Source organism: Tasmannia lanceolata, unplaced genomic scaffold (assembly GCF_043159265.1).
Source record: "Tasmannia lanceolata isolate RefF3 unplaced genomic scaffold, GAP_Taslan_0.1 ptg000015l, whole genome shotgun sequence".
NCBI lineage: Eukaryota > Viridiplantae > Streptophyta > Magnoliopsida > Canellales > Winteraceae > Tasmannia > Tasmannia lanceolata.
The window spans coordinates 719,630-740,847 of record NW_027518692.1 but is presented as its reverse complement, the minus strand read 5'-3'; the positions used below and the strand labels follow the sequence as shown (position 1 = coordinate 740,847).

The 21,218-nt window shown below is 40.4% G+C and overlaps 1 protein-coding gene across 1 annotated transcript in view; it reads right to left on the bottom strand.

Moving 5' to 3' along the window:
- Positions 1–20,840, bottom strand: part of LOC143845661 (ribosome biogenesis regulatory protein homolog) — a 32,986-nt gene extending 12,146 nt beyond the window's left edge. The window contains exons 1-4 of the mRNA XM_077354055.1: positions 20,663–20,840; positions 4,330–4,480; positions 1,636–1,687; positions 1,352–1,480 (exon numbers count right to left, since the gene is read on the bottom strand). Of these exons, the coding sequence (XP_077210170.1) occupies positions 1,352–1,480; positions 1,636–1,687; positions 4,330–4,480; positions 20,663–20,748 (418 nt within the window). The 5' untranslated portion in view covers positions 20,749–20,840. The remainder of the gene's footprint in view (positions 1–1,351; positions 1,481–1,635; positions 1,688–4,329; positions 4,481–20,662) is intronic.
- Between the last annotated feature and the right edge of the window lie 378 nt (positions 20,841–21,218).

Below are 21,218 nucleotides of genomic sequence, written 5' to 3'. Positions count from 1 at the left end.
ATCTATACATTGATCTGGTATTATTTGAACCTTAAGCCAGAAGGGACATTTGGCCTCATCTGACCAATAAGGATATGTGAACTTTTGAAAAAAAAAATGTGAATTGTTGAGAATTATGTGAACCTTTTTTTGAATTTTATGCATCTCATTTTAGAAAATCTTCCGGTTTAGTATTTCATTATAAGAACTGTCTCATAGAACCATTGTTTGAACTTCATTAGATTGACTTCTGTATTATTGCTTTATATGCCTGTTTAAAAGATGTTATTTTCAAGTGAAATTTTGAACCTATTGAGTGGTGAGCTCACCCTTATTATCATGAATTTTTAAGAGTTACCGTGGAGCTAGAAGATAGTTCCTTTAGTTGGTCTTTTGAAGGCGAAATTGGTGGTAGAAGTTGTGGTCCTTTTTGAGTTACTACCGGGAACAGTGTATCTAAACTTTTACCGGTTGTTAAATATACAACGAATTAGCTATGATTGTATGTATGTATGGTTTTTTCTAAATAATGCAACTTTTTCCAGGACTATTAGCTGGTTCCTTCCCCCATTGAATACTATTAGAATCTCTCTAGGTTGAGCAACCAGGTTGAACAGTCAATCTTGAATCTACAAGCGCAGGAGATTCACCACCTAGGTTCTAGGTGACTGGCTTAGCCTGGGTGAGCTTGGGCAATCACCTAAGTCTAGAAAGTCTAGACGATAAACCTTGGCTTAGTGCCTAGGTGATTTGCTATTATCAATTCGGGGTTAGGAGAAGTCTTGTTTTTGGCATTCTGGATACACAAGTTTGACCACAGAACAAACAATGAGAAGGATTCATATATAAAAAAGCGGGGGAGCTCTAATTACCAACTTTTTAAATATTGAGCATTTGAGCTTAATACTTTCCACTAATTTTTTATTGGCACTGAAAAATTTCTACACAAATTATACTAGAAATGAAAAAGAATATTATACAACAGACGACCAACAAAACATATTGGTGTCATCTGTTTATTCTTTTACTTTTGACTTGAACAAGAAAAGAACATTTATTTTCTTCCAATTTTCTCCCATATACACCATTTCTAAAAGTAAACATAGATGTGCAATTATAATTTTTGTGTGAGATGCAACTATTACATGAAATCCAAGGTTAAAACCATTACCATCAGACATTTTAAACATATTGGTGTCATCTGTTTATTCTTTTTACTTTTGACTTGAACAAGAAAAGAGCATTTATTTTCTTCCAATTTTCTCCCATATACACCATTTCCAAAAGTAAACATAGATGTGCAATTATAATTTTTGTGTGAGATGAAACTATTACATGAAAGAGAAAAAAAATTCAAGGTTAAAACCATTACCATCAGACATTTTAGCTTCAATGATTGGCAAGTCTTTATCATCATTGACACGATCATATCCGTGACGACGCTTCCAAGTACCAGTTTGTTCGTCATATACAATCTTATCTTTTTTCCGATTCTTTATTCCTGCAAGGAGTTTCCATAAAAAAACCCAGTATGTTAAATATAAAGGATCAACAAGATACTCATTTAATGCTGTAGCACACAATAAATAACCCATTTCATAATTCAATATTCTATTGGGCTCTATTGCATGACAAAAATAGTTTGGGATAATTAACCTTTCTTTTTGGCAAACTCTTCCCATTTTGTAGGAGGTTTAGGCCTTGGAATCTGAAAAGATATAATGTTAAAAATGGCAATCGTGAAATTACACATAACAGAAGGAGTTAGGAATTAAAATTTTGACAACAAGTTTAAGTGCTATATGTACAAGTAAAACTCTATAAAAAAGGAGAAATGTTCATAAACCCACAAATCAGTTTAAGAGCTCAACTGGCTCAACTTTATGTTGACAACCCTAGCTACGGTAAACAAACCCAGATTTGCTTAAAATTTGGTGTTAGGTTTCTAATCATCCAGAAATCAAGTCAAACTTTTTGAGCCACATCCGAGTTTTTTAACATTTGTTCTAAGTTCAAGTTTATGAAGTTCTGCATTGATCAAGATAAAGCATTCAACTATATACCACGTGCCACTCATTCTAACAATGAATACCATAAAACCTTCAACACAAGATAAGCTATGTTTTTTTTTTGGAATGATACAAGATAAGCTATGTTGAAATCAAGATTATGAAGCTGCAGATTTAAAATCAAGATAAAGAATTCAATTGTACATCACATACGAAAATAAAATCGTGCCACTAATTCTGCCAATGAATACCATAAAAGTTTCAACATAAGCTATGTTGAACAAAGGACTTGTGAAACCATGATCTAGAATGAAGAAAAGCAGACACCAATTCCATTTCTTTTAGTTTCATTTATGTTCTCAAGTGTAGTACACTTACAGTAGCAATGGGGCAGACTATAAATTTGGACATGGGAGTATTTGATTGGCCAGATTTTGTCACAGAGGTCTTTTTTATCCTCGGAATAAAACTATTATCTGATATCATAATATGACAAGCAAAAACAGACTTGGTAATTTTTTTTGAAATAACTGCATTTCAATCAAAGGAAAAACATAATGGAGTAGGACAAGCTGTCATTACACAACCAGCAGTACACCATCACAAACAGAAGAAAAAAAAAAAAAAACACTACACTATAAGGAATAAATCGCTATTCGCTAATGACTAGTTCGCTTCGACCAACTCCTTGCTTGGCTAGGGTGTCTGCTTCCGAGTTAACCGGCCTCCATTGGTGTTTTAGTTGTTGCTTGATTACTTTACACAGGTCCAAAATTTCCAATATTATGTAGGCCAACTTTGACAGTCCCACCAATGCCGCCTTTAGCCCATGAGATCACCACCTTCGAGTCTCCTTTAAAAATGCAATCGCCGCCAAAGCAAACTCCTTCAAATGCAGGATTCTCACGTGCTTCTTGAGACAATGTGGAAAACAGGGGTAATATGGGAAAAGGCCAACAATTAAAGTCAAATAAAAGTTGTCGGAAAGCAGAATCATGTGTTTAATGAACATTCTAGAACTATTGGTATCGAAGTGATAGAGAAACTGGGGAGAGAGGCAGTTAAACTGGTTCCAAGAAATAAATTCTAGTGAATCAGAATATCAGATTCAATGTGAAACATGAACTTCTCACAGTTACATCTTTGGGAGGCCTTCAGGCCCTAATCTTTAGGAATTTTTCCTGTTAACAAAACCAATAACAGGAGGACAAATGGAAGCAAGTGAGCTTGTAATATTAAATGAGATTGCAGTGTCGCTGAGCTTTTATTGTTTAAGGCTTTTGTTCAAAGTATGGGTTGAACCAACTCTTTGAACTCCTTTTGTTGAATCATATCTCCTAAAAGCAAGGTTTTAAATTTCGGTTTCAGTTTCAGCTTCAGCCTGCATGGAAATCAAAATATTTCGGTTTCGGTGGAAATTTCGGCTGAAATCTTGAAAAATTCGATGGAAATATTTCCGTTGCTCTTAAATTTTGGTGGAAATCTTGTAAATTTTGGTGGTAATCTTGTAAACTTCAGTGAAAATCTAGTAAAAAGGTTGTACCCCTCGTGAAAACAACTGAAATTTCAGCAAAATCTTGCTAATTTCCGATTCAATGTGAATTTCATTTCGGCTTCAACCGAAACGACACATTTCGGCCGAAACGACACATTTCAACCGAAATTTTAAACCATGACTAAAAGCACTTTATTACCAACTCTTGAATGTGGCAGTGGCGTCGAAAACTTGTGTTTCCTGCGGATATAAATCTCCCACTATTATCTTTTTTTTTCTTTTTGATTACATAGGGTGTCCCCACCCCATTTTAGAGCGGGACTAATCCCTATGGATGCACACAATCACCCGTAAACCACGTGCATCAGGTAACTCCGAGAGGACTCGAACTCGTGTCTATGGGGGCAAACCCACGACGCTAGCCAACGTGCCAACCCTGCCCCGGGGGGTTGTGTTTCCTGGAGATATAAAGTTCCCAATATTATATTTTCTTCCACATAATTGTATGGATGGTAGGTTTAATGATTGCTAGGCACTTCTCTCTTGACAGCAGATATTTGTTTATCAACTTCATGGTGATAGCTAGAGGAATATTAAAAGACTTACATAGAAATATACGAAACTAATTTCAATTACGAAAAGAAAAAGGGAGGGCCAGTGAAGAACAAAATGAACCAAAGAATGACAACCTTCATAATGATAATGTACCATAAGAAACTATAAAGTTGCATAACGACATGAAAAAAAAGCTTACATGTTCAATGAACCAAATAATGACAACCTTCTAAATGATAATGTACCATGAGAAACTAAAAGCTTGAAGGACGGCATGAAAACAAAGCTTACATGTTTCTCCCTGGGCAACCTTGTTGTTGGCTGAGGCAATTGAACAAGAGGGCCATCTAGGTCGGCAGTTGATGGCAAGTTGAAAAGAGCATCGGCAATTGCCTGAACAAGCTCAGTACTCTTTTGCAGGCATTCCTTCACCAGCTCATCCCTAAATAAATCCAAAAAGACCACAATAAGCTCCCTTATAACTTTTACAAGCATTTCAAAATAAACCAAACAGCATCACCAGTCAAATTGAGAGCTATTGGGAGTCTTCCGATATGTTTGCAATGAAGATAGCAATCCGCAATCAAGACAAGTTAGGATCCGGTATATTGGTTTATTCATTTAATTAAGTTTATTTCATTTAAACTTTCTACAAGTAAATGCTAAACTATTGGTTACTTTACAGTCGCATGGTGGAACCAGTTCGGAAATTATGTCCAGGATTTACAGAACTTCGCCGTCAAAATTCTCAGTCAAACCAATAGTGCGACTGGATGTGAAAGGAACTGAGCACTTTCGAATACATCCACTCGGCAAGGAGAAACGGGTTAGAGCACCAGAGATTGAATGACCTGAAACTTCACCATCTCCAGCCCCAACGCATGCAACTTTAGCCTCTCATCCTACCTATTTTTCAGCCTATCCTTGATACCCAAGACAGCTCTTTGCATCCCTTCTACCAAAGGCAAGTCATGAGAAAGAAGAGACTCGTGCGAGGGATTCCGTCTTGAGAGCTTCTTGGAATAGCAAATTTCCTTCCCCAGTTACGTAATTTTAGACTCTTTCCTGCAACCTTATCCTCATCCTTTACAATAGGGTTTCAAGGGATCGATTAGAACTCAGCAGCAACCAAAAGGGACCTAAGTTAGTCATATTTACAAAGGGGTCCAAGTTAGGCTTTACATGAAGAAAAGAAAGGTCGGTTACATACGTATCTTTATTCCAATCTTGTTACTTATTAACCTACAGCAGTAGGTAACAAAAGATTGAGTTTAAAAAAAGAAGAAGAGGATAACCCCCCCCCTTTTTCTATTGGACACCCCCCATATTAATTAAGTAGCAGATTCAATCACTCTTTTTACCTTGGACACCCCCCTTTCTTACTTTTCTTATGATTCACGCGATTGAAAAGTCACGTGAGTGAATCTGAACAAAAAAGAAAAAGAGAGGGTAGCACCCCACACTCTTCCCTGGGCACCCCTCCCATATTAAGGAAGGTCAATTTGACGCCCCATTTTTACCCCTAGGCACTCCCCTAAAAAAAAGAAGAAAAGACAAAAAACCAGAAATTGAATTTTCTTTTTCTCTCTCTAGACTCTCTCCTCTCGCCATCTCGTTTTCTCTCTCTTCACCCGAGCCATTTCCGCTCAAAATTTGGTTTCGCCATTAACACGAAAGTTGTTCGTGACAACTTTTAGAGTCTATCCACGTCTTTATTAGAAGCCAACAATTAGGCATCCGTCGAGATTTTGGTCCGAACCCCAATCCAGGCTATCCAAGAGTCCAATATGAGATTCACGAAAAGCATTGTGTTCCTTTTGACATGATAGACAAATCAGACGGTTGATTTCAGCTTTCGACACCGATCCTTATGACTTCACCATATGTTCCATATTTTGATGGGTATGGTGATCGATTTTTGCAACATCAAACTCCTTATAGTTATTATGAGGATGCATGTTTACGGTGGATCTATGCTCTAGACACATATCATGAGTATTATGGCTATGATCACCAAGCGACCATCTACCGAGCCAGAGAAACTACAAGAGGGCAAGCCCGGTGGTTCTTGATGAGCATGGTGAAAGCGCGTCGTATTGAAGGCGGACCTCCATTCTGTCATTGGGAGAAGATCCGTTCTGAGTTTATGCTTATTTATGCATATTCAGCACTTCGATATGAACTAAGATTGAAGCGTGAACAAATAATCGCAGCTCGTTGTGGACGTGAAACCGCAGCACATCGTGCACGAGACATCGAAATTGAAGCAGAAAACAGATATTTGGAGCGCCACATGCATGATAAGGAAGTTGCGAGCACTATTGAGGAGCCAGATGCTATTGTTGACGAGACCATTGTAGTTGTTAAGCCCATGATTATGTCAGATACAGAATCAGATATCGAAGATGTAGAACTAGAAAAGATATCGAAGATGTAGAACTAGAAAATCTAGTGATTACTGAGGCATTACCGAAGGATGGAGAGCTTGAGCATTGCAAGGAGGATATCTCTTCCACATCATGACAAGAACATAGTGGCAATGCTGAGTCTGTCGTGGATATTCCGATAGACGATTTTAGCACACCGGTTGACAGCATTGAGCCAGATACGCTCCTAGCAAATGACTTTATTGTTGATTTTACTGAGCTTGATGAGATACCGCTGAGGACTTTATTGTTGATTCTACTGAGCCTAATGAGATACCATCGGGTGTTGATCTTTTAGAGGATGATCATGGATTGATACTGCCCATTGGTACAATGCCGATCCAGGAAGAGTAAGTTGCCATTTTCCCAGCTCCATTAATTGTCAGGAGAGGTTCGCGTATTTATGATTCTACATGGGCAATTTCTTCCCTCTCACTCCGTCGGTAATTCAGATACTTCTCACAGCTGTTACGAGCATTACACATCAGGAGTGCCGCTGACAGATTGCGACTCTACTGCTTGAGTGGGTTGTTTACATCTTTGATCCATGCGGACTAGATCTCGAGGGCGAGTTCTTTTCAAGAGGGGGAGAATGATGCAGATAGTAGGCCGAATAAGTGGCATATTTGCCCATTAGATTTTATTTACATGTTTTTAGTCTTCCATGTTATTTAGTTTCTAGGATTTTATTTTCCATGTTACTTTTAGGGCTTTTATTTTCCATGAAAATTTATTTCCATCCCATTGCCTATATATAGGCCAGGTATTAAGGATTTTAACTTTTGGATGATTAATTGAATTGAGAGCTTCTCCCCCATATTTCTTCCTTCCTCTATTTTCTACTTGTCTTCTTCTATTCTTCCCTCTGTTCTCTTCTTCTCTTATTCTCCTTCTACTTCTACCTAAATTCTTCTCTTCTACTTCTAATCTTCTCTTCATCTTCTTTCTCCTCTTTCTTTTATTTCCTTTCCCAGTCCTACATCACATTGGTTGTGGAAAATATTGAATCGCTTACTAGAGTTGTTGGAGCGACGACGACGACACAAACCTTGAAAATACAACTCTTGGAGATGGTCGTGACGGCGACGACGAGGGCTACCACTCAGTTGAGAATGATGATCCTCAACCAGACGATTCCCCATGATGATCCTAAAGTCCTAACCCCTTAAGAGGATTGAGGAGTTACTTGACCTAGTAAGCTATGCTATGACAGATGTGATTTAGAGATATCTTTTGCTTATTTCTTGTGTTTTCTTGTTTGTTATGTATTAGCTGTAATAAACTTTATTTTTTAAGTAATAAAGATATCTTTTTTACGTATTTGGTTCATTTAATTGTTTCTTATATTTTTCTAACAATTTCTAATTTCTGGAATTTTTTTCATATTTTTAACTGTTATAAAATCCCTCGTCGTAGCAGAACGATAAGTTTCGAACGAAACGGACGAAACACCCATTCCGGTCGCAAAAAAGAAATGGCGAAGGAAACAGAATTTATAACTTCAGCTGTGAGTGATGCTTATCAATCATAACAGAAAAGTATATGTTGCCAAAAAGGCACTTAAAAAATCATGGTGACAGTTTTTGTGTTTCCGTGGAGTTCTCGAGGAGCCACTTCATAAATTTTAGTTTCCTATTCAATTTAAATTCGAAGGGTTCGTTTATCTTTTTGACAGATAAATGATTAGCCTCTAGCGCTAGGTGTACTAAAAAAGACAAGACTCATACATAAATCTGTTGTCATTGGGACTTTGATGTAATTTCCTTTGGGAAAACAGAGATGAGAAAAAGGCAAGTTCAAGGCACAGTGACCTACTTTTCAGGAACAAGAAATAAAAGACCGAGAACAATCTCAATGAACTCAAGTTTTATCTAGCCCGCAACCATTAATTGTTTTTCTCTTCTACGAATCATAACAAAATGCTTCATTAGAACAGAATCAGCCAGAAACCTAGAACGGGGCACATTTCCACACATATATAAGATTTTATTAGCAGTAATGATCCCTATTAACAGTAATAACCCCGCTACTTCATTAACCTCTCTATACGTCCATGGCAAAAGGTGATATCTTTCCCTCTACATAAATCAAGAATCTAATCCAACAAAAACAACAAAAAATACATAGAAATCCCAAGACAACTGATGTATGAAACAATTCAAGGCTGCTTTGAACCATAGCATTATGTTTCATATCATAAGTGGTTTAGTGCCTCATTAAGCTTCTCACTGAAAAAAACTATGGGCCGTCCTTGACGTAGGTTGGTTCAATACTCGGTGAAGAATCAAATTCTTCATGGGTTTTATGTAACTGAGCCAACAGCCGGAAAAAAAAAAAAAAAAACAGTGTGGGTGGGGGGGTGGGGGGGCGGCATAGTTGCCGAGAAATGTATTAGGCAATGAAAGCTATGCAATCAGACACAACAGGATCAAGAAGGACATAGTTGCCAAGAAACGTATTAGGCAACAAAAGCTATGCAAACAGACACAACCGGATCAAGAGAAACCTAACATATACGGAGACTTCGTGCTAACTGCTTCTAAATAATATATGAGAGAGAGAGAGAGAGAGAGAGAACAGGACCTCAACTAGTACCTTTAAATGAAATATAAAAACCAAAGCTATTTTTTTAGAACTTTTAAATAAAACATAAAAACCGAAGTTTTGTTTTTTTTATAATTGTTATGTTTTTTTAATAATTGCTTTTTTTTTTTTTAAAGAGAACTTGTTTTTTCTACTCAAAATAATAAAAAAAGTTTCATATCTAGAGATGCAGAAAGGGAGTCGATGAAAACATCTTCTCTTTTTAGTTTTATCTATTAAAACCTGAGCAGTGTTTTCTACGAAGAGAGGAAGAGAGAATATTTCTAATACAGTGGAAGCTGGTATTTAACATCTTCTATGTAATATACATACTTAACTTGATATATTAATTGACTCATTTGACTCGATTGACTAGCCAGATCAATTTGGAAATGATGTGTATCCTAAAAGACCAAGGGATTGGTATGTTGCATCCAAAAAAACACTTATTGGAACCCACTTCTTACTCTTGTACATGTCAACAGATTGTTGATCTGGATAGCAACCATAAATTGGGCCAAATTCCATTGAGAACACCTTGATTAGATTATTCTAGGTTCTTGATCCATCAAGCCTTGATTAGGATTCCACCGAGAAAAGTTAAACCATTGACTTTTGTAGTCCTTTGTCTTAGGCGTGAGATGCCTATTCGGGATGGTACCAACGAAAAAAAAAAAACCCATGTGGGTTGCCTCATGATGTTCTACAAGATCAACGGTAATGACTTCACATACACGCCACCTGCAGGGACACAAAACTTGGCTTGTACCATCGATCATGAGAGTGACTTTTGGTATAATCGTTCTCTATTTCGAATACAAACTTACAACTTCAAGCAAGCAATGCCAATAAAAAGGATGTTGTTAAGTGGCAAATTTACAACATAAGGACCTAACATGGATACCACAGCAAATGCTTTATAAACGATTTCACAACTTCCAACTATGAGAACGTGGCTCTTTTAGGAGCATGGTTTAAAATGTTGATTGATATGTCTTAGGATTGAAGTTCGATACAATTAAAACCCCATTTATTGGCAAACCGCATATGTATCAGGAGTGTTTTACCCTTTTAGGTGAGTTAACTTAACATGGTTATCATCGGACGTATCAACCGATATGGAGCCATAGTGGTGTATTGCCTAGGTGAATTTTTCTTTTCTTGAGCATGCGATAAAACAAAACATGAACTCTTTATCCATGTTTTTTACTATTTCCTCCAGGATTAAACATCCTAGCTACATACCACTAACATTTGGTTGAACCAGCCACCAAAACACAAATTAAAGCACAACTGACGAATTGAAGGATTTGAAGATTACTCAGTCTATGGAAAATGATTAAATTCTCCATTTTTTTTTGCTAAGAATGAGTTGTATATAATAAAATTATGCATATGGTCCATTAAATATGCATTTTTCTTTTAATGAGATTTGGTGGAATATATGCATCTTTCTCATTTTATTTTATTTTTAATATTTGCTTCTCATTTATTTTGTTCTTTTCATCTTATAACCTATGCCTTTTCTTTTTCTTTATTATTTGATGCATCAGTGTTTTTCTATTTTCTATTATTATATGTTGATGTGATCACATCTTGAGATTGATCCACGTTTCAATGGCTCCACGTATCCATTGTTTGTCAATTTTTTTAATATCTCATAATATTTTCATTTTTTATATATATACTTCTTTCAGGTTTAATGATACGTGTATACATGTACTTGTTTGGTCTTGTTTTATTTTTTTCACTTTCCATACAATTTTTTCTCAGGAAATAAAACTTATGTTGATTACTTAGTTTTGCAAAGTTTTCTTTTTCTTTTTTCTTGTCTTCCTTTTAGATCCAACAATATGTGTGGTAACAAACACTATGATCCACTCTCATAAGAGTTTACAAAGCTCAAAGTCTTGTGCAAACAAAATGACTTTGATTTCCAACATTGGGTGGATCTCCATTGTAACAGATAATAATTCAACTTTGCTTAAAATTATAGTGTCGATTTCCATTTTGTAAGTGTTGAATAACATGTTGTAGGGTAGTTTGGTCATTACCTCTAGTATAGAGGGTATTGTAGTCTTTGTACTCACTTGCCCTATTTGGGCCTATATATACATCATATTCATGAGGAGCTCCCTAGTGGAGACTCTCCATCCTTCACTCTTCTTCTTCTTCCTCTCTGTTGGAATATGTAACTTGCCTAAGAGCATTTAGGACTTTGTACATTCCTTTATGTTTTAGTATAAAGATATGAGTCAGGGGAGATAACCCTAACTCAATTATTTTCTCTGTCTAAACTTTCGTCTAACATGGTATCAGAGCCTTAGGGTTTTCTGATCCCTAGGGTTCTCTAGCAGCCTCCATCTTCTTCGCCACCCCCCTCGCCGCGAAACCCAACTCCGGGCCAAGTTTCATTGGAGGCAGACCGGCACGCCATTCTGTCCGAGACGAAGGCCTCCGCCCGTCTCTTCTCCCCCCCGGCAAAGCTCCTGGTCCTGTACCCCCGCGCAGCAACCCCCCACACATTTTTTACCTAGGGCGGAAATTATTTTCCAAGAACGAGGATTTGCATTTCTCCCTGTTATTATGTGTTAGATCTTCATCTCTTACCCTACTTTGATTCTTGTTTGTCTTTGCGGCTCCCCTCTGTGTCTCATGGCTTCCCTCTTCTCAAGCTTCGTCGATGCCCGTCATTCTTGGAGCCGCGTCTAGCTTTCTTGGCCTATCCTAGTTTGCCCACCTATTCTGTTATTCGTCTTGGTTTGGATTGTCTGTTTCTTTCTTGCTTGTTGTTATGGAGGAGGTGCTTGACAATCCTTTCACAGGAGTGGCTCCTGGTGTTCGTCCGACACCCTCTTTGGCGTCTTCTTCGTCATCATCTCTCTCTGTGGATGGATCATTCCCACATATCACTACTGTTAAGTTGGATGGGGCAAACTATGTTACTTGCAAAGCAGCCGTCGAGAAGTATCTTATTGCCCGTGGGAAAGCCCACGTCATTCATCGTGATCCTCCTCCTACGACGGATCCCACCTTTGATCGATGGGAATAGGAGGATGCTCTTGTTTGCACCCTTCTGTGGCAAAGTATGGCCCCTCACGTCTCTGGGCCCTTGATGCTTCTGCCTACTGCGAAACGGATATGGGATCAGGTTACTCTTCTTTACTCTGGCGTACTCTGGCGTGGCAAACATTAGTCGGATCTGCTCTACCTATTCTGAGTGGGTGCGTTTCCGCCGTGGTGATCTTCCTCTTGCCACTCATTACAGCCAATTCGTTGGCCTCTGTCAGCAGCTTGATGTTTACATGCCACTTACCACGGATCTCACAGAGGCTGCCCGTCAGAGGGATCAGATCTGTGTTGTGCAGTACCTTGAGAGTTTGGGTCCAGAGTACATGCATCTTCGTCAGCAGATTATCGGTTCTGGCGCTATTCCTTCCCTTACTGAGGTTTACTCCCGTGTCCAGCAGTGCTCTCCTGGTAATCCAGTGATATCTGTTCCTATTGATGGTTCTGCTCTCGCGACCTATAATGGCAGTACTCGCCCGCCTCGTGGTGGAGCCTCCTCTGGTCGTGGCCGTGGTCGTACCGGCCGTGGTGGTCGTCGTTCTGGTGGTGGCCGTTCTTTTTGCACTCACTGTCAGCGTGAGGGACATTATATTGACCATTGCTATACCCTGCATCCCGAGCTTCGTCAGGCACGCTCGGCTCACATGGGTGCTACTACTGCTTCGGATTTAAATTGCGCTCCCTCTGCTTCTGTTCCTGCACCAGCTGATTTCACCTATACATTATCCCGTGCCGATTATGAGGAGTTCCAGCGTCTGCGGCTCAGTTCTCGTCCTCCCTCTGCAGGTTTCGCCCAGCCAGGTAGTTCACCCACTACCCTTCTATCTAGCTCAGGGTCATGGATCATTGACTCTGGGGCATCCAATCACCTGACTGGTAACTCTTCTCAGCTTCATTCTTTTCGCTCTTTCTCATCTCCCTCTCAGTCTATCACCCTTGCTGATGGGTCCACTACACCTATCACTGGTGTTGGTCATATCTCCCCTCATTCTGCTCTTACCTTATCTTCTGTTTTATGTGTCCCAAAATCACCATTTAGTTTACTTTTAGTTAGCCAAATTACTAAATCTCTTCATTGTTCTATCTCATTTTTCCCATCTTACTGTTTGTTTCAGGATCTCTCGACTGGGAAGACGATTGGAACGGGTTGAGAGGTAGATGGACTCTATCGTCTTGACTGCCGGTCGCCTACTGTCTTACATAGCTCTGTGGATACATTTCAGTGGCATTGTCGCCTGGGGCATCCTTCACTTCAGCGGCTGCAGCAGACTTCTCTGGTTCCCGAACCTTTTTCTAGTTTTCAGTGCGAGTCCTGTGAACTCGGGAAGCACTGTCGTGTGTCGTTTCCGTCCCGGATCATTAGTCGAGTGTCTAGCATTTGAATTAGTCCATTCTGATGTATGGGGACCCTCTAGGGTCGCGTCTAGTACTGGCTTTCGATATTTTATTGTGCTTATTGATGACTTCTCACGCATGACCTGGTTATATTTACTTAAGAGTCGATCCGACGTGTTCTTTGCTTTTCGCACATTTCATTCTGAAATTAAGAATCAATATAATTGCAATATTAAATGTCTTCGTACTAACAATGCTAGAGAATATTTTTCTGATACTAATGGCTTTCAATCCTATCTCTCCCAACATGAGATTTTACATCAGTCTTCATGTGCGTACACCTCTCAACAGAATGGTGTTCCTGAGAGGAAACTTCGTTATTTGCTTGAAGCAGGTCGCACTCTTCTTTTTCAGATGAGTGTTCCTAAGGCATACTGGAGTGCTGCCCTTCTCACGGCGTGTTTCTTAGCAAATCGCCTTCCTTCCTCTGTCTTAGAGGGTGCCTCTTCTTTCGAGATTTTATCTCCTAGTAAGGACCAGTTTCCTCTGACACCTCGTGTATTTGGATGCGTTTGTTTTGTTCATCACCTTGGACCTGGTCGTGACAAACTCGATCCCCGGTCTGAGCGTTGTGCCTTTCTGGGGTATTCCCGTACGCAGAAAGGCTATCGTTGCTATAGCCCTCGTCTGCGTCGCTGGTTTGTCTCAGCCGATGTTACGTTCTTTGAGTCTGAGGCATTCTTCCAACATGGCGCGGCATCTTTCACCCCTTCTCTCGAGTCCGAGGTCTCGCTTCCCTTACCAGATCTACCTGCTTCTCTTCCGTCATCTCCTATTTCCGTGCGGCCAGCTTCTGCAGCTTCTACTTCTTCTGCCACGTTGGAGAAGCCAGCTCCACCTAAAATTACACAGCAGTATCAGCGGCGCCAAGTTACAGATAGGTCTCTTCTACCTCCTCTCGCACAATCATCTTCTGAGCCCATGATCCCTCTCTCCCGCTCTCAGGTATCTTCTCTTCCGCCTTCCTCTGTTGTTTCTGATTCTCCTATTGCATCTCGTACGAGATCCCGTTTCACTGCACATCCTATTTCGAATTTTGTTTCTTATAATAAGCTCACCAATACCTTCCAGAGCTTTGTTTCCTCCTTGTCTTCTATCTCTTTACCACAGTCAGTGGCTGAGGCTCTTGACCATCCTGGCTGGCGTGATGCTATGAACCTAGAAATGGGCGCTCTTCATAGTAATGATACATGGGATCTGGTTTCCCTACCCGCTAGTGCCCATCCTGTTGGTTGTCGGTGGGTTTTCTCCATCAAATACCTCCCTGATGGTACTGTCGAGCGCTTAAAAGCACGGTTAGTCGCGAAAGGATACACTCAGACTTTTGGTGTTGACTACACTGAGACATTCAGTCCCGTTGTGAAAATTCCCTCTGTCCGTGTGTTCCTGTCTCTTGCTGTTAATCATAGCTGGCCCCTTCATCAGCTGGATGTGAAGAATGCCTTCCTCCATGGCGACCTAACTGAGGAGGTGTATATGGAGCAACCACCAGGGTTTGTTGCTCAGGGGGAGACTTCCTCCTACGTGTGTCGCCTACGCAAGTCACTATATGGCCTCAAACAATCTCCGCATGCGTGGTTTGGGAGATTCAGTGAGACAGTCATGCGCTTTGGCATGAAACAATGCGTAGTGGATCACTCAGTCTTCAGTTATCACTCTTCAGCTGGGTGTATTTTGTTGATAGTTTATGTGGATGACATAATCATCACAGGGAGCAATTCACAAGGTATACAACGTTTGAAAACCTTCTTGCAAAAGGAATTCTCTACTAAGGATTTGGGTCAGCTCAGGTATGTCTTGGGAATAGAGGTTCCTCGTTCCTCTAGAGGCTTGTTCCTATCACAGAGAAAGTATGTCTTGGACTTGCTAAAAGAAACAGGCAATCTTGGAGTTAAACCAGCTTCTGCACCCATGGATCCTAATGTGAAACTCGTTCCAGAAGAAGGAGAGTTGTTGGAGGATCCTGGCAAGTATCGCAGGCTTGTCGGTAAACTTATATATCTCACGGTTACTCGGCCAGATATTTCATATGCTGTTGGAGTTGTCAGTCAGTATATGAGCTCTCCACGTATTTCTCACTGGGCTGCGGTGACACAGATTCTTAAGTATTTAAAAGGGGCTCCAGGGAAGGGATTGATGTTCAAAAGACATGGCCATATGAAAGTTGAAGGCTTCTCTGATTCAGATTTGGCTGGATCCCCAGCAGATAGACGGTCCACCACTGGGTATTGTACATTTGTAGGTGGCAATCTTGTTTCATGGAAGAGTAAGAAGCAGGATGTTATAGCTAAGTCCAGTGCAGAGGCTGAATACAGGGCAATGCCACAGACAAGCACGAAACTTATTTGGCTACGTTCACTTCTTTCTGAAATTGGCTTTATTTCATCTTCTTCTTCGCAGCTTTATTGCGACAACAAAGCTGCAATATACATTGCCAACAATTCAGTCTTCCATGAGTGCACCAAGCATATTGAAGTGGATTGTCATTTTATCCGTCAAAGAATCCAGAAAAGAGAGATTTGCACTGTGTTTACTCGGTCAGGGGACCAATTAGCTGAGATGTTTACAAAGTCCTTAAATAAGTCAAAATTGAATGATATATGTAACAAGCTAGGAATGTATGATATCTACATTCCAGCTTGAGGGGGAGTGTTGGAATATGTAACTTGCCTAAGGGCATTTAAGACTTTGTACATTCCTTTATGTTTTAGTATAAAGATATGAGTCAGGGGGAGATAACCCTAACTCATTTATTTTCTCTGTCTAAACTTTCGTCTAACACTCTCTTCTAACCCTAATCTCATTTCTAACATGGTATCAGAGCCAATGGGCTGATCCTTCAAGAAGGAAAGAAGAAGAGTATCTCCCTCCATCCCATCATCCCTTTCTCTCGTATCTCTTTTTTCTCTCTTTATCTCTCTATAGTTTCTCCCTCAATTCTTCTCCTCGCTCGTGTCCTTCCCTCCTCCTCCTCCTCCCACTGCCCCTCTTCCCTTTCCCCTAACCCCTCCATTCCCTGCTACAGTAAGCCACTACAGTAACTGCTACAGTAACCCGCTACAGTAACGCTATAGTACCGCTACAGTAAATCGCTACAATACCTGCTACAATACCCAAATAAAAAATAAAAAAATAAAAAAAAACCATTTCTAGACCCTATAAATCTCACTCTTTCTCTTTCATTTCGTCAAACCCATTTCGTTTTTAACCCATTTTTCCTCTATCGTATATCTCAAAACAAAACAAAAATCATGTTTGTATTACTTGTGTAAACCCATTTTGAGTTCTCCTCCACTCCAAAGCTCTCTTTATTTTCTCTTCTCTATAGCTTTTTTGGCCTATGGCCTTTGTCTTTTTCATCTCATCTTCAAGGTGCACCCCAAGTGTTTGATGAAATGTCTCAAAGGGATTTTGTGCCTTGAAAGTGTTCTTTTTGTTTCAAGTTGAAGGCCTTTGGCCTCAACTTGAGGGGGAGTGTTGTCTTGTATTATTGCTTGTTGTTCTCTTGTGCTTGTGCTTGTCTTGTTGTCGTCTTCTTATCATCTATTTCTTTCTATTACCTTCTATGTCTTTTATATAATTCTTCAAGGCGCGCGCCAAGTATTTGATAAAATGTCTAAGAGATGTGTGGTGCCTTGTTTGTCATCTTTCCTTTGTCTTCTTCTCTACGGCGCACACCAAGTGTTTGATCAAATGTCCGAAAGCGGTGTAGTGCCTTATTTGTCTTCTTTTCGTTGCAAGTTGAAGGTACCTTCAACTTGAGGGGGAGTGTTTTCATTTAGTTATTTGTGTCTTTTCTTAGGAGTGTTGTCCACTTTGTTGTCTTTTTTTCTTAGGGGGAGTTTGTTAGTGTTGTCTTTGTCTTCTTGAGGGAGTGTTGTCTTGTTTTCATGTCTTGTTTTTCATGTCTCTTCGTGTTGTTCGGCTTTTTGCCTTATCCCTTCATGTTATCTTCTTCCTCCTTTCCCGGGCGATGGCTTCCATATCCATCGTTGGTCGGCTCTCTTACAGGCAACTGTCTTTTCCCGTCGACCTCTCCTTTCCGGGCGATGGTTTCCCCATCGTTGGTATGCTCTTTTCAGGCGACGATGTTCATCCCGTCGACCTTGTCTCCAGGCGATGATGTCCCCATCGTTGGTGGTCATCTTCCTCTTCTTATCTTCAGGCGACGATGTTCATGCCGTCGACGTTGTCACCAGACGATGGTTTCCCCATCGCTGGTTGGTTATCCTCTTCCTATCTTCTTATCTTTTCAGGTGACGATGTTCATACCGTCGACCTAGTCTCCAGATGATGGTTTCCCCATCGTTGGTTGGTTACCCTCTTTCTCTCTATCCCTTCTCTCCAGGAAACAGTTTCTCCGTCGACCTTGTCTTCGATGGTTTCTGCATCAATTGCTATCCTCTTCACTTGGCGTTGTGCTGCTTCGCCAATGTTCGTTGTGCGCACCTTTGGTGTGCCTCTTTTGCTTGCTGAATTGTAGCTGTTCTTGCCACGGCACCTCCATTGCCCTCGATATGCGGATATGTTCGGCGTGCTCTCATTCAGGGAGAGGCCCTATTTGATCGCTCTAGTTGTTGTGCTACTTCAGGGGAGCTACTCTTTTGATGGACATTGATCTCGATGCTGTTCATGGTGGCCTTTGTTTTTTCGTTTATGTTTTTCATTATGTATGTACCACACCAGCTTGAGGATGAGTGTTATACCAAGCTGGATGTGCATGAGCTTCTTGTACTTTTTTAGTTGTTGACGTACTTCTTTGTAGGAAGCTGGAGCTTCATAGTATATACACTCCAGCTTGAGGGGGAGTGTTGAATAATGTATTAGGTTAGTTTAGACATTACTTGTATTAGTTAGGGGTATTGTAGTCATTGTATGTTGTTGCCCTAGTTTGGGCCTATATATAAATCATATTCATGAGGAGCTCCCTAGTGGAGACTCTCCATCCTTCACTTCTCTTCTTCTTCCTCTCTTCTACCCTAATCTCATTTATACAACTTGTATTGTTTCTTGTTGTTCTCTTGTGCTTGTCTTGTTGTCGTCTTCTTATCATCTCTTTCTTTCTATTATCTTCTATGTCTTTTATGTAGTTCTTCCAGGCGCGCACCAAGTATTTGATAAAAAATCTAAGAGAGGTGTGGTGTCTTGTTTGTCATCTTTCCTTTTTCTTCTTCTCTACGGCGCACACCAAGTGTTTGATCAAATGTCCGAAAGCGGTGTAGTGCCTTTTTGTCTTCTTTTCGTTGCAAGTAGAAGGTATTTGACCTTCAACTTGAGGGGGAGTGTTTTCATGTAGTTCTTTGTGTCTTTTCTTAGGAATGTTGTCCACTTTGTTGTCTTTGCTTGAGGGAGAGTGTTGTTAGTGTTGTCTTTGTCTTCTTGAGAGAGTGTTTTCTTGTTTTCATGTCTTATTTTTCATGTCTCTTCGTGTTGTCCGGTTTTATGCCTTATCTTCACCGGGCGATGGTTTCCCCGTCGTTGGTCGGTTATCTTCTTCCCTATCTTCTTCTTATCTCGAGGAAATTGTTTCTCCGTCGACCTCTCATTAGGCGACGATGTTCATGCCGTCGACCTTCTTTCCAGACGATGGTTTCCCTATCGTTATTTGGTTATCTTCTTCCTTTTATCTTGTTATCTTGAGGCGGCGGTTTCCCAGTCGACCTCTCATTAGGCGACGATGTTCATGTCGTCGACCTTCTTTTTAGACGATTGTTTCCCCATCGTTGGTTGGTTATCTTCTCCCTCCTTTTCCGGGCGATGGCTTCCATATCCATCGTTGGTCGGCTCTCTTACAGGCGACGATCTTTTCCCATCAACCTATCTTTTCCGGACAATGGTTTCCCCATCGTTGGTCGGCTCTTTTCAGGCGACGATGTTCATGCCGTCGACCTTGTCTCCAGGCGATGGTGTCCCCATCGTTGGTTGGTTATCTTCCTCTTCTTATCTTCAGGCGACGATTTTCATGCCGTCGACCTTGTCACCAGACGATGGTTTCCCCATCGTTGTTTGGTTGTCTTCTCTATCTCTTCTTCTCTCCAAGCGACGGTTTCCCCGTCGACCTTGTCTTCGATGGTTTCCCCATCGGTAGTTATCTTCTTCTCTTGGCATTGACTACTTAGCTGATGTTCTCGCTCGTGGTGCTTCGTCATTGTTTGTGTGCGCACCTTTGGTGTGACCCCATTTTGCTCAATGGATCATTGTTATTCCCTTACCGAGGTGCCTCAGTTCGATCCTTCGTGGTTCCAGACTTATTGTCGAGTTCTCATTCAGGGGGAGACCCAGTTGCGACCGCTCTCGCCGTAGTGCTACTTCAGGAGGAATTGTTACTTTTTGGTGGCCGCTGATCTCAACGACCGTACTCTCATGGTGGTCGTTATCTCTTGTTATGCTTTCCTTATGTATTCACCATACCAGCTTGAGGAGTGTTATACCAAGCTGGATGTGTGTATGAGCTTATTGTATTTTTTGTTATTTTTAGTTGTTTTTTGTAATCTCCTTTGTACCAAGCTGGAGTTCCCTAGTATATACACTCCAGCTTAAGGGGGAGTGTTGAATAACATGTTGTAGGGTAGTTTAGTCATTACCTCTAGTATAGAGGGTATTGTAGTCTTTGTACTCACTTGCCCTATTTGGGCCTATATATACATCATATTCATGAGGAGCTCCATAGTGGAGACTCTCCATCTTCACTCATCTTCTTCTTCCTCTCTTCTAACCCTAATCTCATTTCTAACAGTAAGTAGTTAAAACAACAAAAGTCAAAATCTTAACCATCCCAACAGATTCATAAGTATCAAAACACCATCCAGAAAGTACTTGCAAAAAAAGAATATTAACCCAAATTTAAATATCCCAAGATAAGAAATCGTAAAAGCCTAACATCCCATGTAAGAAAAAAGACATAAAAATCGATATCCAAACTCTCCGCCTTGGGGTAAAAAAACAGATTTTTAGTAACCCAGCATAAAAAACTACAAAACCAAGCATAAAAAACCATCAATAAACACTTGAGAGCAAATCAAACGAATTCAGAAAACCCAAAAAACTATGAAGAACGATTTGCAGAGCAGTAAAAGCAGATTAAAACTTGGAAATAAGAGAAAGAGACAAAGTTTCACAGAAAGAAAGGAAATCGAAGAATAAAGCCGAACCTGCTTGAGGGGATCTGCGGGAAATGGTGATTTGGGTCGAATGCCATGAGATTGCCTAGGTCCATCTCATATTTTCCCGCCTCCATCTCTCTCACTTTCTCACAAGAAAGGGAAAAATAAAGAAAAAGGAAAATAAGTTAGGGCTTAGTTCTTTAGCCGTCCAGTCAATGTCGCCGGGCGGGAATAGGGAAATGTGACTCCTCACTTTTTTAATACGTACTGTATGGCTCGCACCGTAGGATGATCCAAATCGTCCATTAGATGGGCCACAGCGTAAAAAGGCCCAAAAATCACTTACATAGGTTGATCCTAACCCTCAGATTTATAGAGGGTTAGGATAAAAAAGTCCCTCTATAGATCGGAGGGTTAGGATCAACCTATGAAAATGATTTTTGAGGCACAGCCTATATAGGCTTTGGCCCATCTAATGGACGGTTAGGATCATCCTATGGTGCGGGACATACCGTACTTTTTAATAAAGTGAGGAGTGCTAATGTGCCATTATTAAAATATTGGGAGTGCTGATGACATTTATGTATATGGGTGTGTGTGTGAG